At 35.3% G+C, this 23,862-nt stretch overlaps 7 protein-coding genes across 12 annotated transcripts in view; 3 read left to right on the forward strand and 4 right to left on the reverse strand.

Moving 5' to 3' along the window:
• The window catches only part of LOC108735799 (cytosolic 10-formyltetrahydrofolate dehydrogenase), a 5,762-nt gene extending 1,156 nt beyond the window's left edge, over positions 1–4,606 (forward strand). The window contains exons 2-12 of the mRNA XM_025975223.1: positions 352–641; positions 701–968; positions 1,025–1,205; positions 1,268–1,544; positions 1,608–1,723; positions 2,626–2,847; positions 2,903–3,096; positions 3,151–3,344; positions 3,404–3,774; positions 3,842–4,041; positions 4,436–4,606. Coding sequence (XP_025831008.1) covers positions 352–641; positions 701–968; positions 1,025–1,205; positions 1,268–1,544; positions 1,608–1,723; positions 2,626–2,847; positions 2,903–3,096; positions 3,151–3,344; positions 3,404–3,774; positions 3,842–4,041; positions 4,436–4,491 — 2,369 coding nt within the window. The 3' untranslated portion in view covers positions 4,492–4,606. The remainder of the gene's footprint in view (positions 1–351; positions 642–700; positions 969–1,024; positions 1,206–1,267; positions 1,545–1,607; positions 1,724–2,625; positions 2,848–2,902; positions 3,097–3,150; positions 3,345–3,403; positions 3,775–3,841; positions 4,042–4,435) is intronic.
• Positions 4,607–6,452: 1,846 nt separating this feature from the next.
• LOC108735814 lies at positions 6,453–11,634 on the reverse strand. Of its 3 annotated transcripts, none has more exons than XM_018467976.1 (4): positions 10,992–11,634; positions 8,591–8,684; positions 7,997–8,221; positions 6,453–7,933 (listed from the first exon to the last, which is right to left on the reverse strand). In XM_018467976.1, the coding sequence occupies exons 2-4, from the start codon at positions 8,672–8,674 to the stop codon at positions 6,893–6,895; spliced, it is 1,350 nt and encodes a 449-aa protein (XP_018323478.1). In that variant the 5' UTR covers positions 8,675–8,684; positions 10,992–11,634; the 3' UTR covers positions 6,453–6,892. The 3 variants fall into 3 exon arrangements, with proteins under 3 accessions (XP_018323478.1, XP_018323476.1, XP_018323479.1); XM_018467974.1 differs by lacking the exon at positions 10,992–11,634 and adding an exon at positions 8,822–9,404; XM_018467977.1 differs by lacking the exon at positions 10,992–11,634 and adding an exon at positions 8,749–8,771.
• Positions 11,635–11,897: 263 nt separating this feature from the next.
• On the forward strand, positions 11,898–16,821 carry LOC108735809 (peregrin). The gene is made up of 14 exons (XM_018467968.2): positions 11,898–12,337; positions 12,452–12,918; positions 12,971–13,149; positions 13,205–13,602; positions 13,754–13,999; positions 14,094–14,129; positions 14,475–14,767; positions 14,824–14,987; positions 15,038–15,206; positions 15,269–15,476; positions 15,534–15,657; positions 15,715–16,064; positions 16,339–16,517; positions 16,573–16,821. Exons 1-14 carry the CDS (start codon positions 12,139–12,141, stop codon positions 16,684–16,686), a joined length of 3,126 nt encoding a protein of 1,041 aa, XP_018323470.1. The 5' UTR covers positions 11,898–12,138; the 3' UTR covers positions 16,687–16,821.
• On the forward strand, positions 16,603–21,298 carry LOC108735817 (structure-specific endonuclease subunit slx1). The gene is made up of 5 exons (XM_018467980.1): positions 16,603–16,687; positions 20,080–20,322; positions 20,455–20,506; positions 20,565–20,750; positions 20,802–21,298. Exons 2-5 carry the CDS (start codon positions 20,147–20,149, stop codon positions 21,198–21,200), a joined length of 813 nt encoding a protein of 270 aa, XP_018323482.1. The 5' UTR covers positions 16,603–16,687; positions 20,080–20,146; the 3' UTR covers positions 21,201–21,298.
• On the reverse strand, positions 16,822–19,977 carry LOC108735811 (nicastrin). The gene is made up of 11 exons (XM_025975197.1): positions 19,837–19,977; positions 19,650–19,751; positions 19,114–19,588; positions 18,791–19,053; positions 18,501–18,727; positions 18,253–18,316; positions 17,723–18,021; positions 17,442–17,663; positions 17,273–17,384; positions 17,015–17,219; positions 16,822–16,952 (listed from the first exon to the last, which is right to left on the reverse strand). The coding sequence occupies exons 1-11, from the start codon at positions 19,889–19,891 to the stop codon at positions 16,934–16,936; spliced, it is 2,043 nt and encodes a 680-aa protein (XP_025830982.1). The 5' UTR covers positions 19,892–19,977; the 3' UTR covers positions 16,822–16,933.
• A 6-nt stretch (positions 21,299–21,304) lies between the features above and the next one.
• Positions 21,305–21,714, reverse strand: LOC108735820. The gene is made up of 2 exons (XM_018467985.1): positions 21,572–21,714; positions 21,305–21,508 (listed from the first exon to the last, which is right to left on the reverse strand). Exons 1-2 carry the CDS (start codon positions 21,712–21,714, stop codon positions 21,355–21,357), a joined length of 297 nt encoding a protein of 98 aa, XP_018323487.1. The 3' UTR covers positions 21,305–21,354.
• A 1,059-nt stretch (positions 21,715–22,773) lies between these two features.
• LOC108735818 (mediator of RNA polymerase II transcription subunit 31) lies at positions 22,774–23,576 on the reverse strand. 4 transcript variants are annotated; one of them, XM_018467984.1, is made up of 3 exons: positions 23,405–23,576; positions 23,242–23,331; positions 22,774–23,186 (listed from the first exon to the last, which is right to left on the reverse strand). In XM_018467984.1, the coding sequence occupies exons 1-3, from the start codon at positions 23,430–23,432 to the stop codon at positions 22,852–22,854; spliced, it is 453 nt and encodes a 150-aa protein (XP_018323486.1). In that variant the 5' UTR covers positions 23,433–23,576; the 3' UTR covers positions 22,774–22,851. The 4 variants fall into 4 exon arrangements, with proteins under 4 accessions (XP_018323486.1, XP_018323484.1, XP_018323485.1 ...); XM_018467982.1 differs by having other exon boundaries at positions 23,242–23,349; XM_018467983.1 differs by having other exon boundaries at positions 23,399–23,576.
• Between the last annotated feature and the right edge of the window lie 286 nt (positions 23,577–23,862).

Genomic DNA, 23,862 nt, shown 5'->3' on the forward strand with positions numbered 1-23,862 from the left:
AACAGTCTTTAGGGTATATTTTATTTAATAATTATGTATACTTCGCAGTTAAATTTTTTCGTTATTTTACACAACCGTTTTGTATTTTTGTTTATAAAATTATGAGGAAGGATGAAATCAAAATTACGCAAGATTGTAAATGTGAAATAATTTATTGTACTAAAAAGATTAACATTCTGCACACCAGTTCTTATCAATGAATTTGACCTATTGATAGCCCAATTATCAGCAGCTTTCCGAAATTGTTTAAAGATGAATTGCAACAAGATCTGAATGCATTCAATGATTAACATATTAATAACGGATTGAGAAGTGGGGGATGTTGGAGTCCGAATCAAAATAAACTCTGAGGAAACTTTTCACTTTTTAGGACACTGATTTGTGGAGATAAAAAAGCAGGATTTTCGATATTTTGGGCTGATGATGGACTCGATACTGGCCCTGTACTCCTACAGGAAGAATGCGAGGTGGAACCAGACGATACAGTTGACACCCTGTACAAACGATTTTTATATCCCACTGGGATTTCAGCAGTTGCCAGGTCAGTCGACATGGTGGCCAGTGGGATAGCCCCAAAAGAACCACAAAACGACAAATATGCCACTTACGATCCAATGCTGAATAAACCAGAACTCCAAAAGGTAATAAATAGATAAATAAATGGAGTTCCAAAGGGATCACCAAGGGGACCTATTTTCAGATTGACTGGAATAAAACTGGAAGAGAACTTCACAACTTCATAAGGGGTATGGATTCTGTTCCTGGAGCATCCTGTTTATTGACCTTGCCCAACACTTCTCAACCCCAGGAAGCATTCCTATATGGTTCTTCCATATGGAGGAAGCAAAAGCCTGAAGGAACAGAAGTTCAAATACAAGGTACCAAAAATGGGGTGATACATGAAGATGGGTTGCTAGTTTCTGGTCGAGATGGGGTTTTGGTGAACGTTAAGAGGGTCAAAATAGGAGGTAAAAAACATTGTTTTAGAAAGAGCACATACTGAAATTTTTGTTTATTTTCACAGGGCGAATGAAGCAAGCTAATACTTTGGACAAGATTTCTGAACAAGTTCAAATCGAATACACCCCTGAAGAAAAAGACATCGTTGAATCATTAAGAAAATCGTGGGAAAATATTCTGATAACAGACGTTGAAGATGGCACGGATTTTTTCGCCTCAGGTGCAGGTTCCATGGACGTAGTAAGGTAAGAATTTGCATCCCATTATTTTTAACGGTTCATTTATTGTCACTTTTAATATCTTGCAGACTTGTAGAAGAAGTTAAGGACATTGCCAAGGTGGAGTTTGAAAATGAAGACGTGTACCTCGCCCCCGTTTTCGACGAATTCGGACTCGCAGTCATCTTGAAACTTAGGGGCGGTTCGGCCCCCGCGGAAATAAAATACAGGGCGATCGAATTGGAAACGAATAACATGAAAATTAAATTCCCATGTCAACTGTTCATCGATGGACAATTCGTGGACAGTGAAGGTGGCAAAACATTCGAAACAATCAATCCTGCGGACGAAAGTGTTATTTGCACGGTAATTAGTAACGTACCTAGTTATTATAAATTATGACTTTTTTTACATTAATAACTGACACAGGTTCAATATGCGTCGATAAAAGATGTTGATAAAGCTGTGAAGGCGGCAAAGAAAGCTTTCGAAAAGGGCGAATGGAGTAAAATCAGTGCTAGAGAGCGGGGACAACTTCTCTTCAAGTGAGTGACTTTTATTTTAAGTATTTCATTAATGATGAATTATTTTTTTAAACGTACATACAATTTATACATCTTTTAGAAGTGAGTTAGTTTAATATGAAATATTATTCTGAAAATTCGTTTCTGAATTTTCACCCACTACACACTACCTCAAATTAATGAGGGAAAAATTGTTGTTGTTGTCACACCCCCGCCGGGAATCGAACCCGGGACCTTTGGCTTTACGCACCAATGTTCTGACCACTAAACTACGAGAGGTGACAAATTCAGAAATGAATTATCAGAATAATGTTTCATATTAAACTAACTCACTTCTAAAAGATATCTAAATTATATGTATGTTTAATCATAGTATATTCAGTATATAGTTACATTAGTTCGACGGATCGTTAACCTTGTAGGTCGGTTGGTCGTGGTTGTTGTTGTCACCTCTCGTAGTTTAGTGGTCAGAACATTGGTGCGTAAAGCCAAAGGTCCCGGGTTCGATTCCCGGCGGGGGTGTGACAACAGCAACAATTTTTCCCTCATTAATTTGAGGTAGCGTGTAGTGGGTAAAAAATTCAGAAATGAATTTTCAGAATAATATTTCATATTAAACTAACTCACTTCTAAAAGATATCTAAATTATATGTATGTTTAATCATAGTATATTCAGTATATAGTTACATTAGTTCGACGGATCGTTAACCTTGTAGGTCGGTTGGTCGTGGTTGTTGTTGTCACCTCTCGTAGTTTAGTGGTCAGAACATTGGTGCGTAAAGCCAAAGGTCCCGGGTTCGATTCCCGGCGCGGGTGTGACAACAACAACAATTTTTCCCTCATTAATTTGAGGTAGTGTGTAGTGGGTGAAAATTCAGAAATGAATTTTCAGAATACTATTTCACTTATTTTTTTAATTACAGATTGGCAGATTTGATGTACCAACATCGTGAAGAATTGGCAACTATTGAGTCAATTGATTCCGGAGCGGTTTACACTTTGGCCCTGAAGACACACGTCGGAATGAGCATAGAAACGTGGCGGTATTTTGCCGGATGGTGTGACAAGATCCAGGGTTCAACCATCCCCATAAATCATGCCAGACCCAACAGGAATTTCAGTTTTACCAGACGGGAACCCGTAGGGTAAGATTGATTGTCTTTTTAGAGAAAAATGCTTGACAACTGCATCATTTTTTAGTGTTTGTGGCCTTATTACCCCCTGGAATTATCCTTTGATGATGTTATCCTGGAAAATGGCTGCTTGTTTGGCTGCTGGTAACACTGTGATAATCAAGCCTGCCCAGGTGTGCCCATTAACAGCCCTTAAGTTTGCGGAATTGTCTGTCAAAGCTGGTATTCCCCCAGGAGTCATTAACGTCCTTCCTGGTTCAGGTAAATTCTCAATATTATTTATCCACCCTTAGCAATTTCTTTGCCCATCCGTAGGTACTGTGGCTGGTAGCGCCTTATCAAGTCACCCAGACGTAAGGAAACTGGGATTCACAGGAAGCACAGACATAGGGAAAGTAATCATGAAATCCTGTGCCGAATCAAATCTGAAGAAGGTGTCGCTAGAACTCGGCGGGAAATCCCCTCTAGTTATATTCAACGACTGCGATTTGGAGAAGGCTGTGAGAATTGTAAGTAAAATAAGATTAAATAAAAGCTAGTTATCATTGTTACATTTCTTTTTCTGCAGGGGATGCAGAGTGTGTTCTTCAACAAGGGTGAAAACTGCATAGCAGCTGGGAGGCTTTTCGTGGAAGAGAGTGTCTACGACGAATTCGTCAAGAGGGTGGTTTTAGAAACTAGAAAGATTGCAATAGGAGATCCACTTAACAGATCGACGTCCCATGGACCCCAAAATCATTTGGCCCATCTTAAGAAATTGCTGCAGTACGTGGAGATAGGGGTTAAAGAAGGGGCAAAACTTGAGCACGGAGGAAAGAGATTAAACAGGCCCGGATACTTTTTGGAACCAACGATATTCTCAGGTGTCGAAGACCACATGTACATTGCCAAAGAAGAGTCTTTTGGACCCATCATGGTCATTAGTAAATTTGACGATGGGTACGTGGTGGTTTTACTATAACTGTACTAAGTGCAATTTTTATCTTCTTTTGTGCTTTATTTTTAGTGACTTGGATGGAGTATTAAGAAGATCCAATGCCACTGAATTTGGTCTAGCTTCGGGGGTGTTTACCAGAGACCTTTCTAAAGCGATGAAATTTGCAGAGAGAATAGAAGCCGGCACTGTTTTCATAAATACTTACAATAAAACAGACGTTGCAGCTCCTTTTGGAGGATTCAAACAGTCAGGATTCGGAAAGGATCTTGGTAATATTTTTTTTATTTTATTATCATGTTTTTTATCATGTCATAATCATCACCATTACTAAGTCGTAAGTCCTAAGACCGATTGCCAGTCATCGCTTTTCCGAAAATCCTCCCTTTACTCCAGTTTCTGCATCTAACATGTTTCAAACTAGTGTCCTACACTCCTTCGTCTCATTTTCCTTATTGACTTCCTCTCATCCTCTTTCCAACACGTCCTCATCTCGAACCTACAGTACTTTTAATCATCCGCCTATAACACCACATTTCTCACACACTTCTAACTGATTTGCTTCCATTTGGACGATCGCCCACGTTTCGTAACTGTACATAATTGTGTTCCAAACACAAACACTCACACACTATTAATAAATTTTATTATATTTTTTTATTACAGGCCAAGAGGCTCTTAATGAGTATCTTAAAACAAAAACTGTTACAATAGAATATTAAATGAGCGAAGATTTGTTTGTATTTTTTTTTCTATTTTGTTTAAATGTATTTTTGTTTTTATAATTACCTCATTAATAAGTTGCTGTAATGATAAGTAAAAGTGTGTGTTATTATTTATTTGACTTTGAAAGTTACTTTTAAATTGGAACTACAAGTATTTTTGGTTGAATGTACAGGGTGTTGGGAGTAGGATCGTAGTTAGACTGTATAATGAAGACAGGAAAAAAAACTTTTTCTACATTTGCATAATATATATTTCGCAAATATATTACATAATAGGTATTACAATAACTACAACTTTTAATACAATACCAATAATAATACATTAATGAAGATACACAAACGTTATCAACAATTATTAAAAATTTTTATTGAAAAACTCAATGGAGAATCTAATACAAAGGCTATAATTGAGTTATAATTCTGGTTTAATTGAAGTAGATTGATGAATTATCATCTTTAAATTAAGTTTTTTCTATGTAGTTGCACTTAGGAATAAAAATTAATATATATTTTACCCTTAAACTACAATTTGTAATGTAATATGTAGACAACCCAACATACAGCAACTATTCAACTCTAGTAATATAATTACGAAAAAGTTAGAGAACGCTTCTTCTCATCAAAATAGGTTTTTTTTGGGTGAAACAATGCTATTGTCGGACAAACAGCAAAATATTACTTAAAATTAATTAATTAATTAGTATAATGGTTTTTAAAGACATCTTGTAAAGTTTGGTTTGAAAGTCCCTACACATTCTTATTTGGAGCTACTAAAGGAGTATTTGGTTACTAATTACGAATACTTAGTTAACTTTTGTCGTAAATTATCGTCTTATTTCTGAAAACGAGACATTTATGAAGATATATAAACAATATTAATCAACAATTTTTATTAAGAATTTTGGTGGAGGCGCCGGGTCAATTTGAAACAAAAGCTATAATTGAGTCATAATTTCGATTTCATTGAAGTAAATTGATGAATTATCATCTTTAAATTAAGTCTTCCCCATGTAGACGCAGTTAGGGATGACAATTTATATATGTTTTACACTTAAACTGCAATTTGTAATGTAATATATAGACAACCCAACACACAGCAATTACTCAAATCTTAGCAATATAATTACAAACAAAGTTAAAGAACGCTTCTTCTCATTAAAACAGCTTTTTTTACGTGAAACTCAATGCTATTGTTGAACAAACCGCGAAATATTACTTAGAAATAATCAATTAATTATAATATTTTTAAAGGCTTCTTGCAAAATTTGGTTGAAACCTTTACACATTTTTATTAGGAGCTACTAAACAAGTATCTGGGTATTAAATACGAATACTTAGTAAACTTTTGTTATAAACTATCTTATTTCTGAAAACGGGACATTCATAATTATATACAAATATTATTAACTAAGTTTTTATTGAAAAATTTTGGCGGAGGCGCCGGGACAATTTGAAACAAAGGCTATAATAGAGTCATAACCTTGGTTTCATTAAAGTAAATTGATGAATTATCATCTTTAAATTATATTTTTTGCATGTAGATGCAATGGTAATTTGTATTTTCCTTTTTAAAATAACTACAACTTATACTTTCATATATAGGCAACCCATCATACGGCAAATATTACAGCTGTACTAATATAACTAGAAAGAAAATTAGAAAACGTTTTTTTCACGAAAACAACTGTTTTAGATGAAACTAAATACTACCCTCCAGCAAACCACAAAATATTACCTACAAATAATTAATTAATTAGGAATATTTTTAAAGACATTTTATTTAAAAATTTGATTGAAAACAGTTACACTTTTTTATAACATTAAAGTACTAATAAGTTATGATTTTCTATTCTAGTTTTTTGTAATTTTCACTATTTTCGGCCCCTTTTCGAGAAAACTGTGATTTTTGAGGGAGAGGGAGGGAGGGGTTGTTGAAAAAAAAATGAAAACAATGGTTATTCGATTAATTGTTTATTTCGTGAAAGAATATAAAACCTATGAAATCCTATTAGACTATTATAGTTATAAAATAACAAGGATAAAAGATAAAACAACAACTTTTGACTAAAACGTCGCACACAGCCTCGAAAATTTCAGAAAACGCCAATGGGACACTGGTTAAGAGACGAAAATTTTCAAAAATTAAACATCAGTTGAAAGCTGCATGACATTTGTACAAAACGAAAAAATAACAAGAGAAAAAATAAAAATTATAAATATGTTAGCTGTCTATGTACAAGTATATGTAAGTACAACACTAAATCCACAAAAAAACTCAATTAAAAAAAAAATATATTACGTATAAAACTGCTCCAGATCAATCACAAGACTCCCCTTTAACATTTCAAATCTCACACACTCACTACAACATTATATGTTAATGTTAATTGACAGGTACTCACTTGACACGTCTTTTGCGCCTTTTCGGATGGTTCTCGTATTCGATCTCTGTGCCCTCGTGGTTGGGCTTGACCAGATGGGTTTCCAGATTGAGTTTCTCTTCAATATTTGCATCTGGGGAGAATGCCAAGCTCCCGTGGGGGCCTATTACCAGATGTCCCCTGTCGACCCCAAGATGTTGTTCTTCACCAGCGTGATGATGGTGATGTTTTTTGGCATCGTCCAATTTTTTTGCGTCTTTTGGGTCTTCGAGAAGGTTCGTGGATATGCCACCCACCCTGGGATGAAGACCCATGCCCACATGGCTTCCCTTGTAATGAGGATTCATCCCATAATGGGACCCTTCGATGCCGAAATTCTTGTTGAGATTGCCGCCCATTTTCCTGTTGAATGTTTCAAAGTCCCGTTCTATATCCTCGTTGTTCTTTTGGGAATCTTGGTTGACGTTAGGGATCTTCAGGCCTAAGCCGAAGTTTCTGTGCTTGGCGGCCAGATTTTCGCTCTTCTTGAATATCTCCACCACTTCGTTCAGTTTGCTGAAGTCCAGTTGGAGATCTTCTTCGTTGTGCACTTTGACAAAGTTCATGAACTCGACGAGATTTTTATCGTCCAGTCTGTGTTGCGTTCCTTCGACTATCTGAAGGAGTTCTTTCAGTTGATCTTTGTCGTATTCGAGTTTTTGGGAGTCATCGTCTCCACTTTGGATCGCCTTCAAGATGGTCATGATTTTTGCGTTGATTTCGAACCTTTTCTCTGGCGTTATGTCGGAGATGTCGATGGCAGAATGATTCTCGTCTTCAGAGGGACTCATGTGGAGCAATTCCGGAAGCTCTGGCAACGGATATTTCGATTGATCTTCAGTGGAGGTGTTAGGGTGCAAGAGGGCAAAGAGGTCTGACGGTAATTCCGACGTGTTTTCGTCAGAAATTTCACAATCTTTTGCTTCAGTTCTGTCACACGAGGAACACGAACAGTTGGTGATTATTTGGACTCGTTTTTGTATTGTTTTTGAGGAGTTTTTGTCGTCGTGGAGGGTCACCTGTAAAGATACGAACAGGGTAAATGTCGTGAGTATTGGGAGACCCTTTAAAAAATAGTTTACATGATAACAGCGACTGTCGGCGGGTTTGCAACTGTCACAGTAGGGTCCTATAAGTTCCCCAGGTTCAGCTGGTTGTGTGCGGGGGATGCTGTAGCTGTAACAGGCCCCCACACACACATTGTTATCTATAGTTACGGGTTCGTATCCTGGTGACGCAACAATTTGTTTGATGGCTGTCGTTTGACACCAGGAATGTCGATCGGGATACAAAACGATATTGTGGACCTATTTGAACAAAACAGTTGTACCACGAAAATAATGTTAGATACATTATTTATCATATATATTTAACATGATGGGTTCAAGAATAAACGATAACCGATTTTTGTGACTTTTTTTTTAATGAATGTAATCGTTCGTCAATTAAATATTGTCTAGGCGCCACATTAATTTAGATAATACAAACATTACGATAGTTTATTTTCATTGCTTCATCGTTGATAACAAAATTACATGTACAAGGATCCAGAGATTAGCAATCAATCAAAATAAATTAGTCAAAATAATCCAATTTCCTTAATTAATGAAAAGCGTAAATAAAAACCGTTCATCTGCATTAAACATTTAAGTAATAAAAAATATTTAACATCTTACCTTGTGTTCCCTTTCGGAATGGCATTGTTTTAACGACACTAGAAGTGATAGTAGCAAAACGTAAATTTTAGAAGAAAGGTCCATTTTTGTTGATCTAAAAAAATGCAGTCAATAATATGGAAGAAAGATTTTTTCGTATTAGTATTTTTAACCCATACGATTAGCAAACAAAATAAAACGTGTAAGGGCGATTTTTATAAGGAAGTTATTTCGCAAAACAACCATTCTCACCCAACAGAGTGGACCATCGGTATTACCATCATCAACAACAACACGCGTTTGTTAAAGATAGTTAGATCTGAGCAGCAAGTCCATTTTTATTTTAACCAACTTGTTTCGAGTTCAAGTTTTTAGTTTTATATAAAACTCGAACTGTATTCTGTAAGATACTTATACCTTCGGTATGGTAACGCATAGGAAATAGTAATAGGTACCAACATATTGGTAAAATGGAACAGAAAATGTAAACAATTTGCGTTTTATTATTATATCTATCTGTTCGTGGCTTTTTAATGTTTATCCATCATTACTGATCACTTTTAAAAATGATTTTATTCGTAGGTCTTTTAGGTTCTCGTTAAAATCACGTGGATGTTTTACAGAAAGAAAAATCTCAGGTTTCGACACCTTCTCAAGTGCTACTTTGCGTTTTTCTGTTTAATAGGCGACTTAAACAAATTGCTAGCTGATAAAAAAAAACCACACCATATTTTTTATGCCTAACTGTTGAAGTCATCCGCATTTGCATAATTTATTCATCACGTAATGACCATGACGGTCGTAAAAAAATTTAAAGTAACAAAAAACAGTATTGAAAAGGTATTAATTTCCTATATTATTATTATTAACTATTTTGATGTAAAAAAAAACGTTTTATTAGTCTTAAGTTGAAAAACCAAAAGCATAAAAACGTACAAAGGGAAAATCGAAATTGATATCTTATCAGAATTTCAATAGTTTAGATACACTGTTAACTTTTGTGAATCGGATAGGAATAATATATAATAATAAATTAACATTAATGGTAAATGAATTAAAAAGGAACAGGTTTAAATTAATAAAAGAGTGGAACTTGTAGAAAAATAAAAGAACTTTCGAAATACATTCGAATGGGTTATAATTTATAATGTTTACGTATAAATCAACAAATTATTGAAGCGCGCATTAATTAATTCTATAATGCGATCAATTTGAATATTCAAATGAAACTTATATATCTGCCAAGCAAAATACGGCTTGTTTATTATTATGCATTAGATTTTTCAACGGGACTTTTTAATCGGCAGAGAAACCGATTCGTTGGTGACATTAATTGACAAAAATTGATTGGCAAAATTTTCAAAAACGAATTGCGCGCAAAGACGTTTGCGGTCAGACTGTAAGAGGGAAGGTTACTAACATTTATTTTATTTAAATGCACGTTTGTATAGAGAAGCGTTATGCTAAAGGCATGAATATATAATTAATGTTGTAGGTAGATTTTTTTAGAAAGCAAACAGGTGCCCGACACTAATAATGATTTCTTCCTTCTGCTATTCAAATATTTATTAGCAGCAGTTTGAATGAAATCTGAAATATTAATCATTTCTGTAGCAATAAATCTAACACAAATAAATAATCGATGGTACATAATAAATAAGTACTTATAAATCAAAAAGCTACATAAGTAATAACTTTCAGTACACATAGAAAGCCAGTAATTTTCATAGTTGTTCACCTTCACGTGTTTGTTTGCTTCGGTTACTTTACAAGAAATTGTCGCTTATCCCTGGCGAATAAATTATAAGCATTAATTGTACACGGGGGATTTTATAGAAAACAGTGGCGTACGATCTATTTCGGCTTTAAATCTTTGTGTCTGTCTCCCCCCACTTCTCCAAACGCCCCCCAGCTGCCTCGTCCCACCTTTACAAACCCGCACCGCCTCTTCAAAATCGATCTCCGTGTGACCCCCCTCCCACTTTAGAAGTCCCTCTAGAGCCTCCCTGTATACGAAACGGTATGTGTTTATAAGTTTAATTAAATCGCAACTTCTCGAAAACTTCGCATTGCCTTGTAGAGAAACCATTCGTGTAATTAATTAGTTAACTGGCTAATTAAAGGCAGCCGTGCATCATGATGCGCGGTGTTATGTAGGAAAAAGATGATGAAAAGTCGCACAAGTTTCTATAAAAAAAGCGCAAACTGATCGACGAACATACAGGGTGTTTCTTTATTTGCGGTTGGATATTGTTAATTATTACGAAAGGTTCGTTTGAATGCAGGTGCTTATTGCAAGGGGTGACGGTCGTTTGTGTGCGGATGTGTGTGTGATAAAAAGGCGCGGCAAAGGTAGGAAAAAGGCAAACGAATTAGAAAGTACAATTTTTGTCGTGGGAGCGATTGCAAAAAGTGTTCTTACCGAATTCCGGGTTGAAAAAAGGTCTGGTTTCGACCAGTGTCACCTCTGTACCAGCGGTAGTGGGTTAGTATATTATTTCCTGTTACACATGGACCATCGGTTAATCAGTAATCGCATTAGCTGGGAACGGTACTGTGGCAATAATAATAACAAGCGCGAATCGACACACACTACACAGACACAAACACAGAGCGATTGTTTCACATTACCACTTGATGTTGTTGCGATTGTAAACGAGCACACAGCGCTCGCAGTGCAAATATAATAGCGTATATACACAAGTCACCTGGCAAAAGGTCACCAAATAACTGATGATGCGATCCTTCGACTTGCTCTCTGGTCTCTCTCTGCCTCCACGAGATCAACTTCTTCACTGCCGATCAAATAACACCTGTGTGTGTGCGCGGCTGTTTTAAAATCGAACGAGAAACGAGAAAACTGAGTGTGCCTTGAACAACAACATCGCTCGCCATCTCTGCAAGCCGTGGTCATTGTTGCGGAAAGCTCAGCCTACTCGACAACTCGTTGTCCGTCGCCACGATACTTACTTATTAGTACTTGCGATACGTATCGAGGTCATTTTGTGTAAGGAAATACTTGAATTCGCAACACACGATCATTAATTGCCATAAAACACGAAAGGTTCCCAGAACGCGCACTTTCAGAATGTGCATCAGCGCAAAAAACGCATTCGTGCTTATTTGCGCACTTAAGGCTTAAATTACACTCATTAATGAGCTGCGTAGTCAGCAACGTTAGATACAAACGCTTATTACACTTATCGTTACTTTAAAGAAAGTTTATACATAGTTACAAGGCAACAAACGCCCTGTATATACTTTCATGAAATAACAAAAACCGCAACACAAAACGATTGCGATTAATTAGAAGGCAGTACAAACGATCTGTCTATCCATTACCAGTAAAGTTTTGTAATATATAGTCAGAAATTGTGCACTTATGCTAATGATAAATGCAACAATCGCTTAACTTTAATGGCGGGAAACAATTCAAAACTTTTAGGCGCGCTTTTAGTTATACTTTCCTCTACACTAACAAGCATGTTTGGTTGCCTACCTAAGAAACGCCATCATCAATCATAACCAACAAATTAACCCAATTGTTTACAAGTATCCTAACCTAAACAATGGGCTTAGACTTTGATATTTTAGAACATTGTAAAAAAGTTCGTGCAGACCATGGGCCCCCTTATACCTGTCCTATTGAAAAGTGCGGGAGAACGTACAAATCTGTTTGTGGATTGCAATATCACCTCAAAAGTTTTGATCATGAGAACCCTCAGGCGCAATTGCCTGTCTTGCCCAGTACCCCTAAAAATAAAAAAGGTAAGCCATTAAAATCTTCAATTTACACTCTTTTGTTAAATAATAATATGCAATAATCGATTACCTACTATAAACATAAAAAAATGCAATAGATTACATTTTGATTTAATATAGGAAGGGCACGACCCAAAACACAGCAGACCTCTGTTATACCCGCACAAGAGCCCTTGTCCTTTGAAGAACAACAGAAAATGGTTCAATTTGAAGTGAACGGTCAGCTTATAAGGGTTAATATTAATGACGAACTAGATGTCATCTCCAATGATGACCTGGCCCAGGAAGAACTATCTGCAAAGTGTCAAGAAGTGCAAGAGCCTATTCTAAAATTGCCTCAGGCAAATTTTAAAGAATTAGACAACTACAACATATGTGATGCCCCTCCCAGGCCTAAGGCTTACATCAGATTTATAGAGAAAAGTGCTGAAGAGCTTGATGGTGAGGTGGAATATGATGTTGATGAAGAAGATACTGCATGGTTAAGCATTATGAATGAGAAGAGGGAAGCCCAAGGACTTAGTCCAGTATCAGTGGACTCCTTAGAGCTGTTAATGGACAGATTGGAAAAGGAGTCATATTTCTTGGTATAGCTATGCGATTAACTGCCTAATTTCTGATGTAACATGTTTATTTTAGGCCAATGTTAATGGCCAAGCAGGCACAGTAGTCGATGATGATGCAGTTTGTTGTATCTGCATGGATGGTGAATGTCAAAACACAAACGTAATACTGTTTTGTGATATGTGCAATTTGGCAGTCCATCAGGATTGTTATGGTGTCCCTTACATCCCAGAAGGGCAATGGCTATGTAGACGGTACTTTACTAATACATTAAAAAAAATGTAAAGGTTAATTAATGTTTGTCTTTAGGTGCCTGCAGTCCCCTAGTCGGGCCGTGGACTGTGTGCTGTGCCCAAACCAGGGCGGAGCTTTCAAACAGACAGACAGAGGTCAGTGGGCGCATGTTGTTTGCGCTCTGTGGATCCCCGAGGTTCGTTTTGCCAACACCGTCTTTCTAGAACCAATAGACTCTATAGAAACGATACCGGCTGCTAGATGGAGATTAACCTGTTATATTTGCAAACAAAAGAGCGTTGGAGCTTGTATACAATGTCACAAGACCAATTGTTATTCCGCTTTTCACGTGACGTGCGCGCAGCAGGCGGGTCTTTATATGAAGATGGACACAGTCAAAGACGGTGGTGATTCCCAGCCTGTTTTAGTACAGAAAACTGCCTACTGCGATACGCATGCGCCTATCGATAACGGTAAGTGCTTTATTTCGAATAGTCAGAATGGTGAACTTAGGACACAAAATTTTGGGGTCAAAACAACTAAAAAAACAATCTCCATGGGAAAGGCATTAAAATATAAAGGAATATAAGAACAAAAGCTACGTTTGTGTTTTATAATTAATAGGGGAACAAAAAAAAGAGGATTCTAAGCAGAAAATGAAACAGGCTCGCAAAATGTTGGCGAAAAAGAGAGGTTCCGCCCCCGTGATATTAATACCTACGATTCCACCCGAAAGGATTCAAGAAATAGGATCGTTGGTTACCATACAGAAGAAATCTCAGTTTATACAAAGACTGATAGCGTATTGGACGTTGAAGAGACAGTACAGGAACGGAGTGCCACTTTTGAGAAGACTGCAGAGCGCCCACGGTAAGTTATAATACGGCTATTTGTTTTTCTTTTTTGTTTATAAACTTGTGTTTTGGTATTTTAATATGTATTTTCTTTTAATTGTCGAACAAAGAGGTGTTGAAAATCGAAAACGCACCCGCCAACTCAGGTAAATATTATCTTATACAGGGTGTTTCTTTTTAAAGTTATCATGGGCTGAATTATTTAAAATTTATGATCAAAAAAGAAAATACAGTAATAATAAAGCCCTTGGATAACTGGGTCTTCAATTAAAAACTGCACCCTCCTGAGTCGTTCGTTTGCACTCTTCATTAATCTTCCATAACTGTACAGCATGGATTTATTTAAAACCAAATTGGTCCATCCTGTACATAATTACTCACATTTTTATTTATAGGACTCAAATCACCTAATTTTTGCATTATTTTCACTGCTTATCATTTCTATTCGATTATTTATTTATTAGTCCCTTATTTAATTGAAATTATAATAGATTTGTACGGGGTCGGAGGCCCGAGGGACTCCAACACTTCAAATGTCGATATAATCGAACTGTGTCGTCAATTAAAATACTGGCAATGTTTGAGACAGGATCTCGAAAGAGCACGTTTATTATGCGAATTGGTTAGAAAAAGGGAGAAAATGAAAGTAGAATATACGAAGGCCTGTGAGAGATGTCTCAGCGTCCAGTTGAACCCCCTGCAGGCCAGTTTGAGGAAAGTTTTAGAACTTACTGCAAGTAAGGACACTAATGAAATATTCACTGAACCTGTGGACCTAGAGGAGGTAAAAAAGACTTGAGTTTAACATTTATTTGCCTTGTAAACATCTTTTATTTAAAGGTACCAGATTATATGACTGTAGTATCGGAACCTATGGATCTGAGCACAATGAGAAACAAACTTGATTCTGGACAGTACCAGGACCTGACTAGCATGGAAAAAGACTTCGATTTAATGATAGCAAACTGTTTGGCTTATAACAACAGAGATACAGTATTTTACAGGTAGGAAAGGTCTTTTAAATAGATCACAAAATACAATATTGTTATTTTAGGGCTGCTATAAAGATGAGAGACCAGTGTGGGGCCATATTTCGACAAGCCAGACGAGATTTAGAACTTGCAGGACTCCTTAATGAAAGCAAAGACTCCAGTACTCAAAATTCTCACTTGAATGAGGAATCATTAGCCTCCGATATTGACAGGGAGTTGGAAAATATACAAGTAAATAAATAATTTATATCGATTTACGTTCTTTTTTACAAGTAGTTCTTTATAATTTTTAGGGAAAGACAGGTCTAGAGGTGATAACAAAATTGGAAGAATTGTTAGCAAAGAGTCAAGCTTTAAAACACGGACTTGCTAGAGCCAAGAGGGTCAAGTTGGTCAGAAGTGAACTAAACAAAGCTAAAAAGGCCTTGGCAAACGCAGAAAGCTCCCAAAGTGATGGCGAAAACGAAAAACCTGACTCCAAAGTTTCATCTCAAAGCACAAGTAACAATTATGATGCAAACTTATTATAAATTTTATTCATTCTATATTTTTCGTCAGGCAGTTCTCCTACAGGAGTAAACCGAAGGACTGCGGTTCTTTTTACGAAAAAAGCCCAAGCAGCTTTCAAAAAACCCAATGAGGAAAAGGACGACAAAGACTCTATATCAACAAATTCAAAAAAGTATGTAAAAAGGTGATCTTTTTGGAAAGTTTTCTTTTTCAATGCTGTTGTTGATAGAAAGAAGGGACGTCCCCGAAGGAACACTGACTCTATGTCAGTCGATGCCAAAGGGTCGGATCCTTCGGTCCCCGACAGCTTTCTCGTCTACAGGGCGGGCCATCAAACATCAGCTGACGAGAATAGTGACAGTGGAACGAGCCTGTCAACGTGTTATTCGCATGAATTATCAGAAATCGAGACCGACGAGGAATCCGAAACTTCTCTGAGTACTGCGGAAATGTCAGGAATCGAAAATGGGGATGGAGGGGATAACAAGGCAGAACTGAAACCTTTACAACTCGTGTGGGCCAAATGCAGAGGCTATCCGTGGTATCCAGCCCTTATAATTGACCCTGAGATGCCAAAAGGTATTTCTTTTAAATATTTGAAAAGATTTATTAAAGGGTATTTCTTATAAATTATACAACAGAATGGGGGGGGGGGTTCATTTAAGTCTTATGAACTCATACAGGGATGAGGGTATCAGTCTTATACTTAACTAAGTTAAATACTTCAATCAAATATTTTTTGTGTGGGAGGGGATAAACCAGTAGCTTATGATTCTTATGTTTGAGAAAATATCCCCCAAGTAATTTATAAACGACCTGAAAATACAAAGAGTTTAAAGGAGAAATGTTACAGGCTACGTTCACTGCGGAGTACCTATGCCATCTCCACCCCCGGAAGTAATGGCTTTAAAAGCCAATCATACTGAACATGTCTATTTAGTTTTATTTTTCGATGCAAAACGAACGTGGCAGTGGTTGCCAGCTGAAAAGTTAGAACTTTTGGGTGAGGATGTCGAAAGAGACGAGGCAAAGGTACGTGTACAGCACTTATATTAACGTACTTGTAATCGTTTTATTACTCCATTAGTCAAACGAACCAAGAAAACCGACTGATCGAAAAGCCGTTCGAAGAGCATACCAAAATGCATTACAATATATATCTCAAGTTAACGAAAATACAGAAGCAGAAGTTGCCAATTAAGGTAAACTGATATTACGTACTTATTCATAATTTAGTGTCGGATTTTTTATGAAAACTTTGTCTGTCACTAACCTTGTCAGTCGAACAAAACTCGATAAATATATACTTAAAATCTAATAAAAAGCACAAAAGACATTTTTGTAAGTAAATTAATTTTATTACAACAAAAGAACGTGGAAAACGATCCGAAGATCATGTACAAATAAATTAAACTTAGTAGATTGCCTAGTTAAAAATTCTTCAGTCTCTAACAATTAGTGGGTGCGCTGTAAAATATTTCACATTTTGTTAATAAGAAAAATTTAAATTATAATGCAGCGTTTTTTACCATTCTGGAGGAGGAGCAGGAAACAGAATGTTAGACCTGGACTTTACAAAGTAGATCAAAATTAAAGAGAGGATGAAAGTGATTGAGCCCAAAGCGATCGTGAATTTTTCATGGGCTGGAGAAGGTTGCAAGTACATCCTTACATTAAAATCGCGCCAAGTCGATTCAGTCCAACTGCTGTACTTTCCCGATCTCCAGTCGTAATCTGCAGACAATTGTCTCAAAAACAACACAACAAACTTTTATAAAAATTCTCACCTGGAATTATAAAAGCTGGGCTTACAGCCTCACTAAAGTTCATTGTGGTCTGATAACAGACTGTATTATTTAAATCTTGTAAACTTTTGGACATATGGAAGTACTGAAAGGCCTAAAAAGATTTATAATAGTAGTTACAGTTCTTTACAAAGCACAGAGTATTTTTTACTGGTGTTTTTGGATCGTTAGTGCAAGTTTTATTATCTTTGAGTTCGTAAACGTTTCCTGTGAGCCAGCCCAACGTAAGACCTATTAAACTCCTAATAAGGTTGGGCGCAACTGGAACACCCACGTACAGGCTTAAAGGTTCTTCCGCAAACTCGTTTTTCTGTATAGCTTTATGGACTTTGCAATTCGGATTGGTCAAATAACAACTAAAAAGCTCGTCAACCTAAAATTAGTTTTCTAATATAAAACTATAACACACCATCATATTCCTGAGGGATTTACCAAAACGATATCAGCATAAAGATTGCTATTGTTATATTTATTACCCGTGACGCTTTCGTATAGAGCTTTCGAGATCATGGTAGAGATATTAGCGACATAAGCCTGAATAGAGTCCTTTGGGATATTTGAGGTATTTTCTGGAGTCACGTTATAATAATAATAGTCAATATTTTCAACGGTATCATAAATGGAGTTATAAAAATGATTAGAATATCCAATCTGATGATCAGTTAAAACTAAACCTCTGAAATCGGGTTTTTCTTTGAGGAAACTGTGTAAAGAACAAGGGGGCAGCAATCCTTTAGAANTGGTAGAGATATTAGCGACATAAGCCTGAATAGAGTCCTTTGGGATATTTGAGGTATTTTCTGGAGTCACGTTATAATAATAATAGTCAATATTTTCAACGGTATCATAAATGGAGTTATAAAAATGATTAGAATATCCAATCTGATGATCAGTTAAAACTAAACCTCTGAAATCGGGTTTTTCTTTGAGGAAACTGTGTAAAGAACAAGGGGGCAGCAATCCTTTAGAAAATTTTAAGTTTACGTTCGGATTGTAGTTTCTTAACATCGTCACAAAATTCGCCAACTAAAGAGAAGAAAAAATAAGTAAAACGATTAGCAGGTTCAGATGATAAGTGTTTCCAAAAGGACCTTTACTGAACAAAGTGCGTTATTTGATTAGACTTAAGTTATGTTCAGTAAAAAAACCTTTTAAGGACACTTTTTACACCATCATATTTTGCCAAGTTCTTTAAGGAAGTTTTAAATACCTCTCTGTCTTCTATTAAAGTATGGGCAACGATTTCTTTTGCTTTACTCAATTGGTTCAGTTCAACATAAAGACCAATGTCCTCTAAACGAATTTGGGGAACAGGATTTTGCACACTGGCGTCGAAAGGTACAGGAAAGACACCCTGTTGCATGTCATAAACCATTCTTTGGGAACCAATATAATCGTACGTTTCGCCGGAAAACACGACGAATAATACGTTCTTATCTGGAAAAAATCGTCACAAAAAAAGATAAGTACTTAAATTAAGAAGAAATTTAAAATTAGTACCGAAATTATTATTTTCTGGTAACATCTTCTTAAGCAAATTGGCAGTTGACAATAAAGTTACAAGGCTAGTAACGGGATTTATGGCCCCGGGATAAACGTCGTTAAAAAACGAAGTGGTATCCATCCTCGAAGCAACAACAATATATTTTTTATCAGTAGAATCTGTTGTATTTTCGAGAGGAAAGAGGGATGCAAACACATTTTTGTCCCCCATTGGATCACAAAATTTTACAGGATTTAAGTTATTCTTAGAATTTGACCTCCTAAAACCCACAAATTTACAAAAAAAGGGTCAAAAACAATAGATTTATGCCTTTAACAACCTCATACATGTAGGAGTGTCAGTTGTGGCAAACATAAAAGAAGTCAACTCCAGAGAACACAACGATCTTTCATATTGACTACTATAATCAAAGTCATTGAACTTCTTAAAACAATCTACAATTTTTTGAACATAACTGTCGTTGTCTAGATAAAATATTGGAAATGGGTAGTCCTCAAACAATAGTCCTGTGCCATACTCATTCCATTGGTGTTTACAAGTACCTTCAATGTTTGATAACTCATTAGGGCATTTTAAATCGTGGGTATAATGGGTCAGACTGCTGAAATTCTGTTTGAAAACAATCAAGCCTGATATTTTATTGCTATTTTTTAAAACATGCATAATTTCATGGCGAAATAAGCTCACTGGCATTATGGGGATATATGGTGGGGCTGTACCATTCTCTAAAAGAAAGTTTAAATCTTTCTGAGACTCTATAACGTGTACTACTCCTGTAGAGCCCGAAGGGGCAGCTAAAATTAAATAAGGGCCTTATTCACCTGTGCCACAAGCAATAGCATTTTCAATACTTACAAGTACAACCAGTTTGATGTGTTGCATTCATTTTTCTAAAGCAAGCAGCTGAAGTTTTTATATTCTCATACATTTTATCCTTTGCCCTCTGGCAGTCTATCCCTTAAAATAGAATTACATTGAAAAATAACCCTTTCTTTTGAAACCTACATGCCCATTTTATATTTTAACAAATAACAATGCATACCTGTGAATATTAACATCAGGAAGAGTAAAACTTGCACTACATTATACTTAAACATTATTTATTATAATACTAACATAAAATAATTAAATCATTAAAATTATCATTTGTTATTATACAGCTACTGACAACTGTCGAACCCCATAAAATGATAGGTTAGGAGCATAGATAATCATTAGGAGTGTCTTCAATCTATGGTGTTATCTATGAAAAGTGTTTAACTCATAGACAATGTTTTTTTTTCAGGAGATTCTCTCTGGGCAAAATATTTCCTATCTATGGACATAACCTTTAATTATTTTGAATTGTGAACATGTCCGCTGATACAATCGAAAGTTTTTATGGTGTTTATTTACTGTATTGCCTTAATCCCCAATATAAAGGAAGAACATATATTGGTTACACGGTTGATCCAAATCGCAGGATAAAACAGCACAACAAAGGAAAGTATGCTGGTGGGGCAAGAAGGACGAGTAATAGGGGACCCTGGTAAGTCACTTTTTCAGTATATTAAGCGTTTAAAAGTTAATTTAATCACAAACAGAACTTCTTACACGTTTAATTCCTTAAAATACTTATTCTTGAAATTAAATGGTGTATAGTTACAATTAAATTTTTTAGGTCCATGGTGTTAATAATTTATGGTTTCCCCAATGATATTTCTGCATTACGAGTAAGTTATTATGTTAATATGTCTCAGCTATTGTATATTTGTATTTTGTTTACTCCAGTTCGAATGGGCCTGGCAGCACCCTTCCAGATCTCGTCGTCTACATCATGTTGCATCTAAGAAGTCTAAAGAAAGGGTTTTTGACTACTGTTTAAGAATTTTAGCTGAGATGCTACGAACAGGACCGTGGAACCGTCTACCTCTCACTGTTCGCTGGTTAAATGAAGATTTTGCAAAGCAATTTCCTGTAAGTGTCTTTAATTTAATTATTTTTTTTTTATCAAAACGCATAATATAGGAAGATAAGCCTCCACCATTCCACATGCCAATTTGTTATGGTCCTGTGATAAGTAAAAAGGTAACAGAAACAAAAGAAACAACTGACTCTGTAATATCAAAAGACAGTTGTATTGAAAAAGCAAACAACATTATATGTTTTATTTGCCATCAAATTATCGATGGCAAAAGACTCACTTGTGTGAATCCTGAATGTGACTTGGTGAGTCACATAATATGTCTGTCGAAACTTTTTCTAGAACCGGGACAGTACGTCCCTGTAAAAGGGATGTGTCCCAAATGCGATGGGGTGTTTTTATGGGGCGACATCATCCGAAAATATAAGGGTTGCTATGGGAATTTAAAAATGGGTTTAACTGCTGACATGGGGGATACATTTTACGAGTCCGACTCTGATTAATTAATCTATAATTAGAGCAAAATAGAGTTGTACTGAAGTAATATTTTTTATTAACAAATGAATTTTTATATTTTTTTAAACAAAAATATGCTCTTTATGTACAAACAAATAAATACGTTTCTTTGGCACTAGTATATATACAATTTAATTGTTATTAATAATCATCGTCGTCATCTAAAAAGTCTCCGTAATCACCGTAATCATCTTCGACGCCTGGAGGCACAAATGCCCCATTTAAAGCCTCCGAAATGGGTTCTTGAAAACCAAAACGTGAGGCCACCCCGTATATTAACCGCATAACAGCTAATCTAAAAGTAAAAGTAGGAAATTCTTATTTACAATTATTTATCGAACATGTAAGAAAACTTTACCTTATGAAATTAACTGCGTTTGTTTCTTTTTGTCGTAAAACTGTACTATAAGTCATTCGATTCTTCTTTTTTGGCCTTGCGTTAGTTTCAGAAATTAGTACAATTATTAATATTGTTGTAGTTAATATTTTTCCTATATTCATATTACTATTTGGTTCCTGAAATGATATAGTATTTTTTATGTGTATGCAACCCAATTTACACTTTTCTTAATTAATTGTTTATTTATTATTATTAAACCCTAATTAACGATAACGGTTTAATATGTACTATTATCTATTTGTTAATGACTTAATCTGTATTAATTTAATCAGAATTTATTTCAGTTTTAAGGCTTATTACCTTATTATTATTTTAAATTCAAAATAGCGCGAAAATTATGATTTCATGATGGCCGCTTATTAATTCATTGTTGTCGGCCATTCTGGAAAATTAGTTTTTAAATAAATTGGGGAAAATACCGTGTAGGAGGAGGAGGAGATGTAGTAATTGTTTTTGTAATGCAGAAATAGTTAAAATTGAAATTATTTCGATTATAAATTTCGCGTCTTTACCAAAACATGTCTTTGATGAAGTTACATATTATGCGATCACGAAAATAACCCGAAATTATGAAAAACTTACGTAAAAATGATACTTACAATCAATAAATCGAACCTCAACACAATATCCACAAATAATAACTCACTTTATCAAGTTTAAACTAACGACTATTAAAAATAATAAATATACCAGCTAGAAGTACACTTTCATACTAACTTTATCAAATATAAACTAAACCTTTATCATCATATAATTTCACTAGTTGGAGGTAACAGGTGAAATGATGCTCTTAAAGAATAATAATTGGATGTACAGTTATTGCTACTACATTTTCGGCTTTAAGTAGGCCACACAGTCTAAACATTGACATTGACTGGTTTAAAAGACAGAATTAGATGTTATATGGCATGAGCCATTCGAAAATTAAGCATATTTCGAAAAATATCGCCCCATTTTTAAAGTAGGTTCCCTTTCACTGAATTTCTTTTACCTTAACAGTTGAACTTCTATATTGAAACACAACTTGAAAAGTAAGCAGACGATTAAAACGTGATATTATGTTAGACTAATTTCTTATATACCTATTATTATTTTGAATTCTTTAATGTTAGTTCAATTAACACATAAGTAAAGGTGCAGGAAAAATTATTGAAAAGTGGTTATTGTAAAAAGACGTTTATTTAAATCTTACAAATTAGATTATACATTAAGCAAATAATAACTTAAAAAATTGCACATTAGGACATTTTTGGCACCATATGTCCATTACTTTGGTTTATATTTTGTATATTTACGTTATCCTGATTCAGACCATTCGGTGGGGTGTTTTGTAATAATCTACTTCGCCTCCTGGTGTAATGTTGCCACAAAAGTATTTGTTGATCATCTATAAACTTTGTACACTGAGAGTTTACCAACTCTCTTCGAAAATGTTCATACTGTAACAGATCTAGGAAGTAGAGACACATCGGGTACTTCAAATACTTTGCATAGTCTGGCTCCTTCCAATACTGTAGATAATTAAGATAATTAACGAATGTACTGTCTTTAAAGTATCCACGTTGTGCTAGAACTAATTTATTTGTTTATTTTAGCAGTGAACGAAAGATTGAATGCTGACTACATACAATTTAAATAATTCGGGTTTGCAAGGCATTGAACGAATTCTAATTCGATCTGAAAACGTAAACGTTGCTGCTCGTCTGTCTCTGAGATACCTGAAACATAATTCCAGCCTTTTTTCAAACATTAATAAACACTGTTTATAAAAAAAACAGTGGCTACCTTTACCAGCCATTTTAGTATCCATGTTGACCATTGATTAATTAAGTCATAAATTTTTCAGTTTCTTATGTTAGGTGTTAAAGTCTGATGTGATTTATTAACAACTTTTTCCTTAAAGTATTGAAAAAGGTCCAGACTTAATGTGAGGTTAGGATGTTTGTTTTTTTTTATGTATACAGTTAGTTCCATAATGAGAATTATTGTCCATAAATTCAAACATCCATAAAAGAAATCACTACCATACTGCTAAGAGAATAAAAGGTAATAATTTTCACTCTACGTCCTTTTATAATTTGGAAAAGGATATTTAAATTGAGTTGTTTTTTATTTAATGATAAATACAAGCAATTTATTAAGAGAGGCTAATACCAGCCACTAAAATTACAATAACATAAATAATTCAAGACTTAGACCTGATCTAAAATAACATGTTACAAATAATAAATTAACAGAAAAAAAAACAA

The sequence above is a fragment of the Agrilus planipennis genome, unplaced genomic scaffold (genome assembly GCF_000699045.2).
Source record: "Agrilus planipennis isolate EAB-ADULT unplaced genomic scaffold, Apla_2.0 scaffold69, whole genome shotgun sequence".
Taxonomy (NCBI): domain Eukaryota; kingdom Metazoa; phylum Arthropoda; class Insecta; order Coleoptera; family Buprestidae; genus Agrilus; species Agrilus planipennis.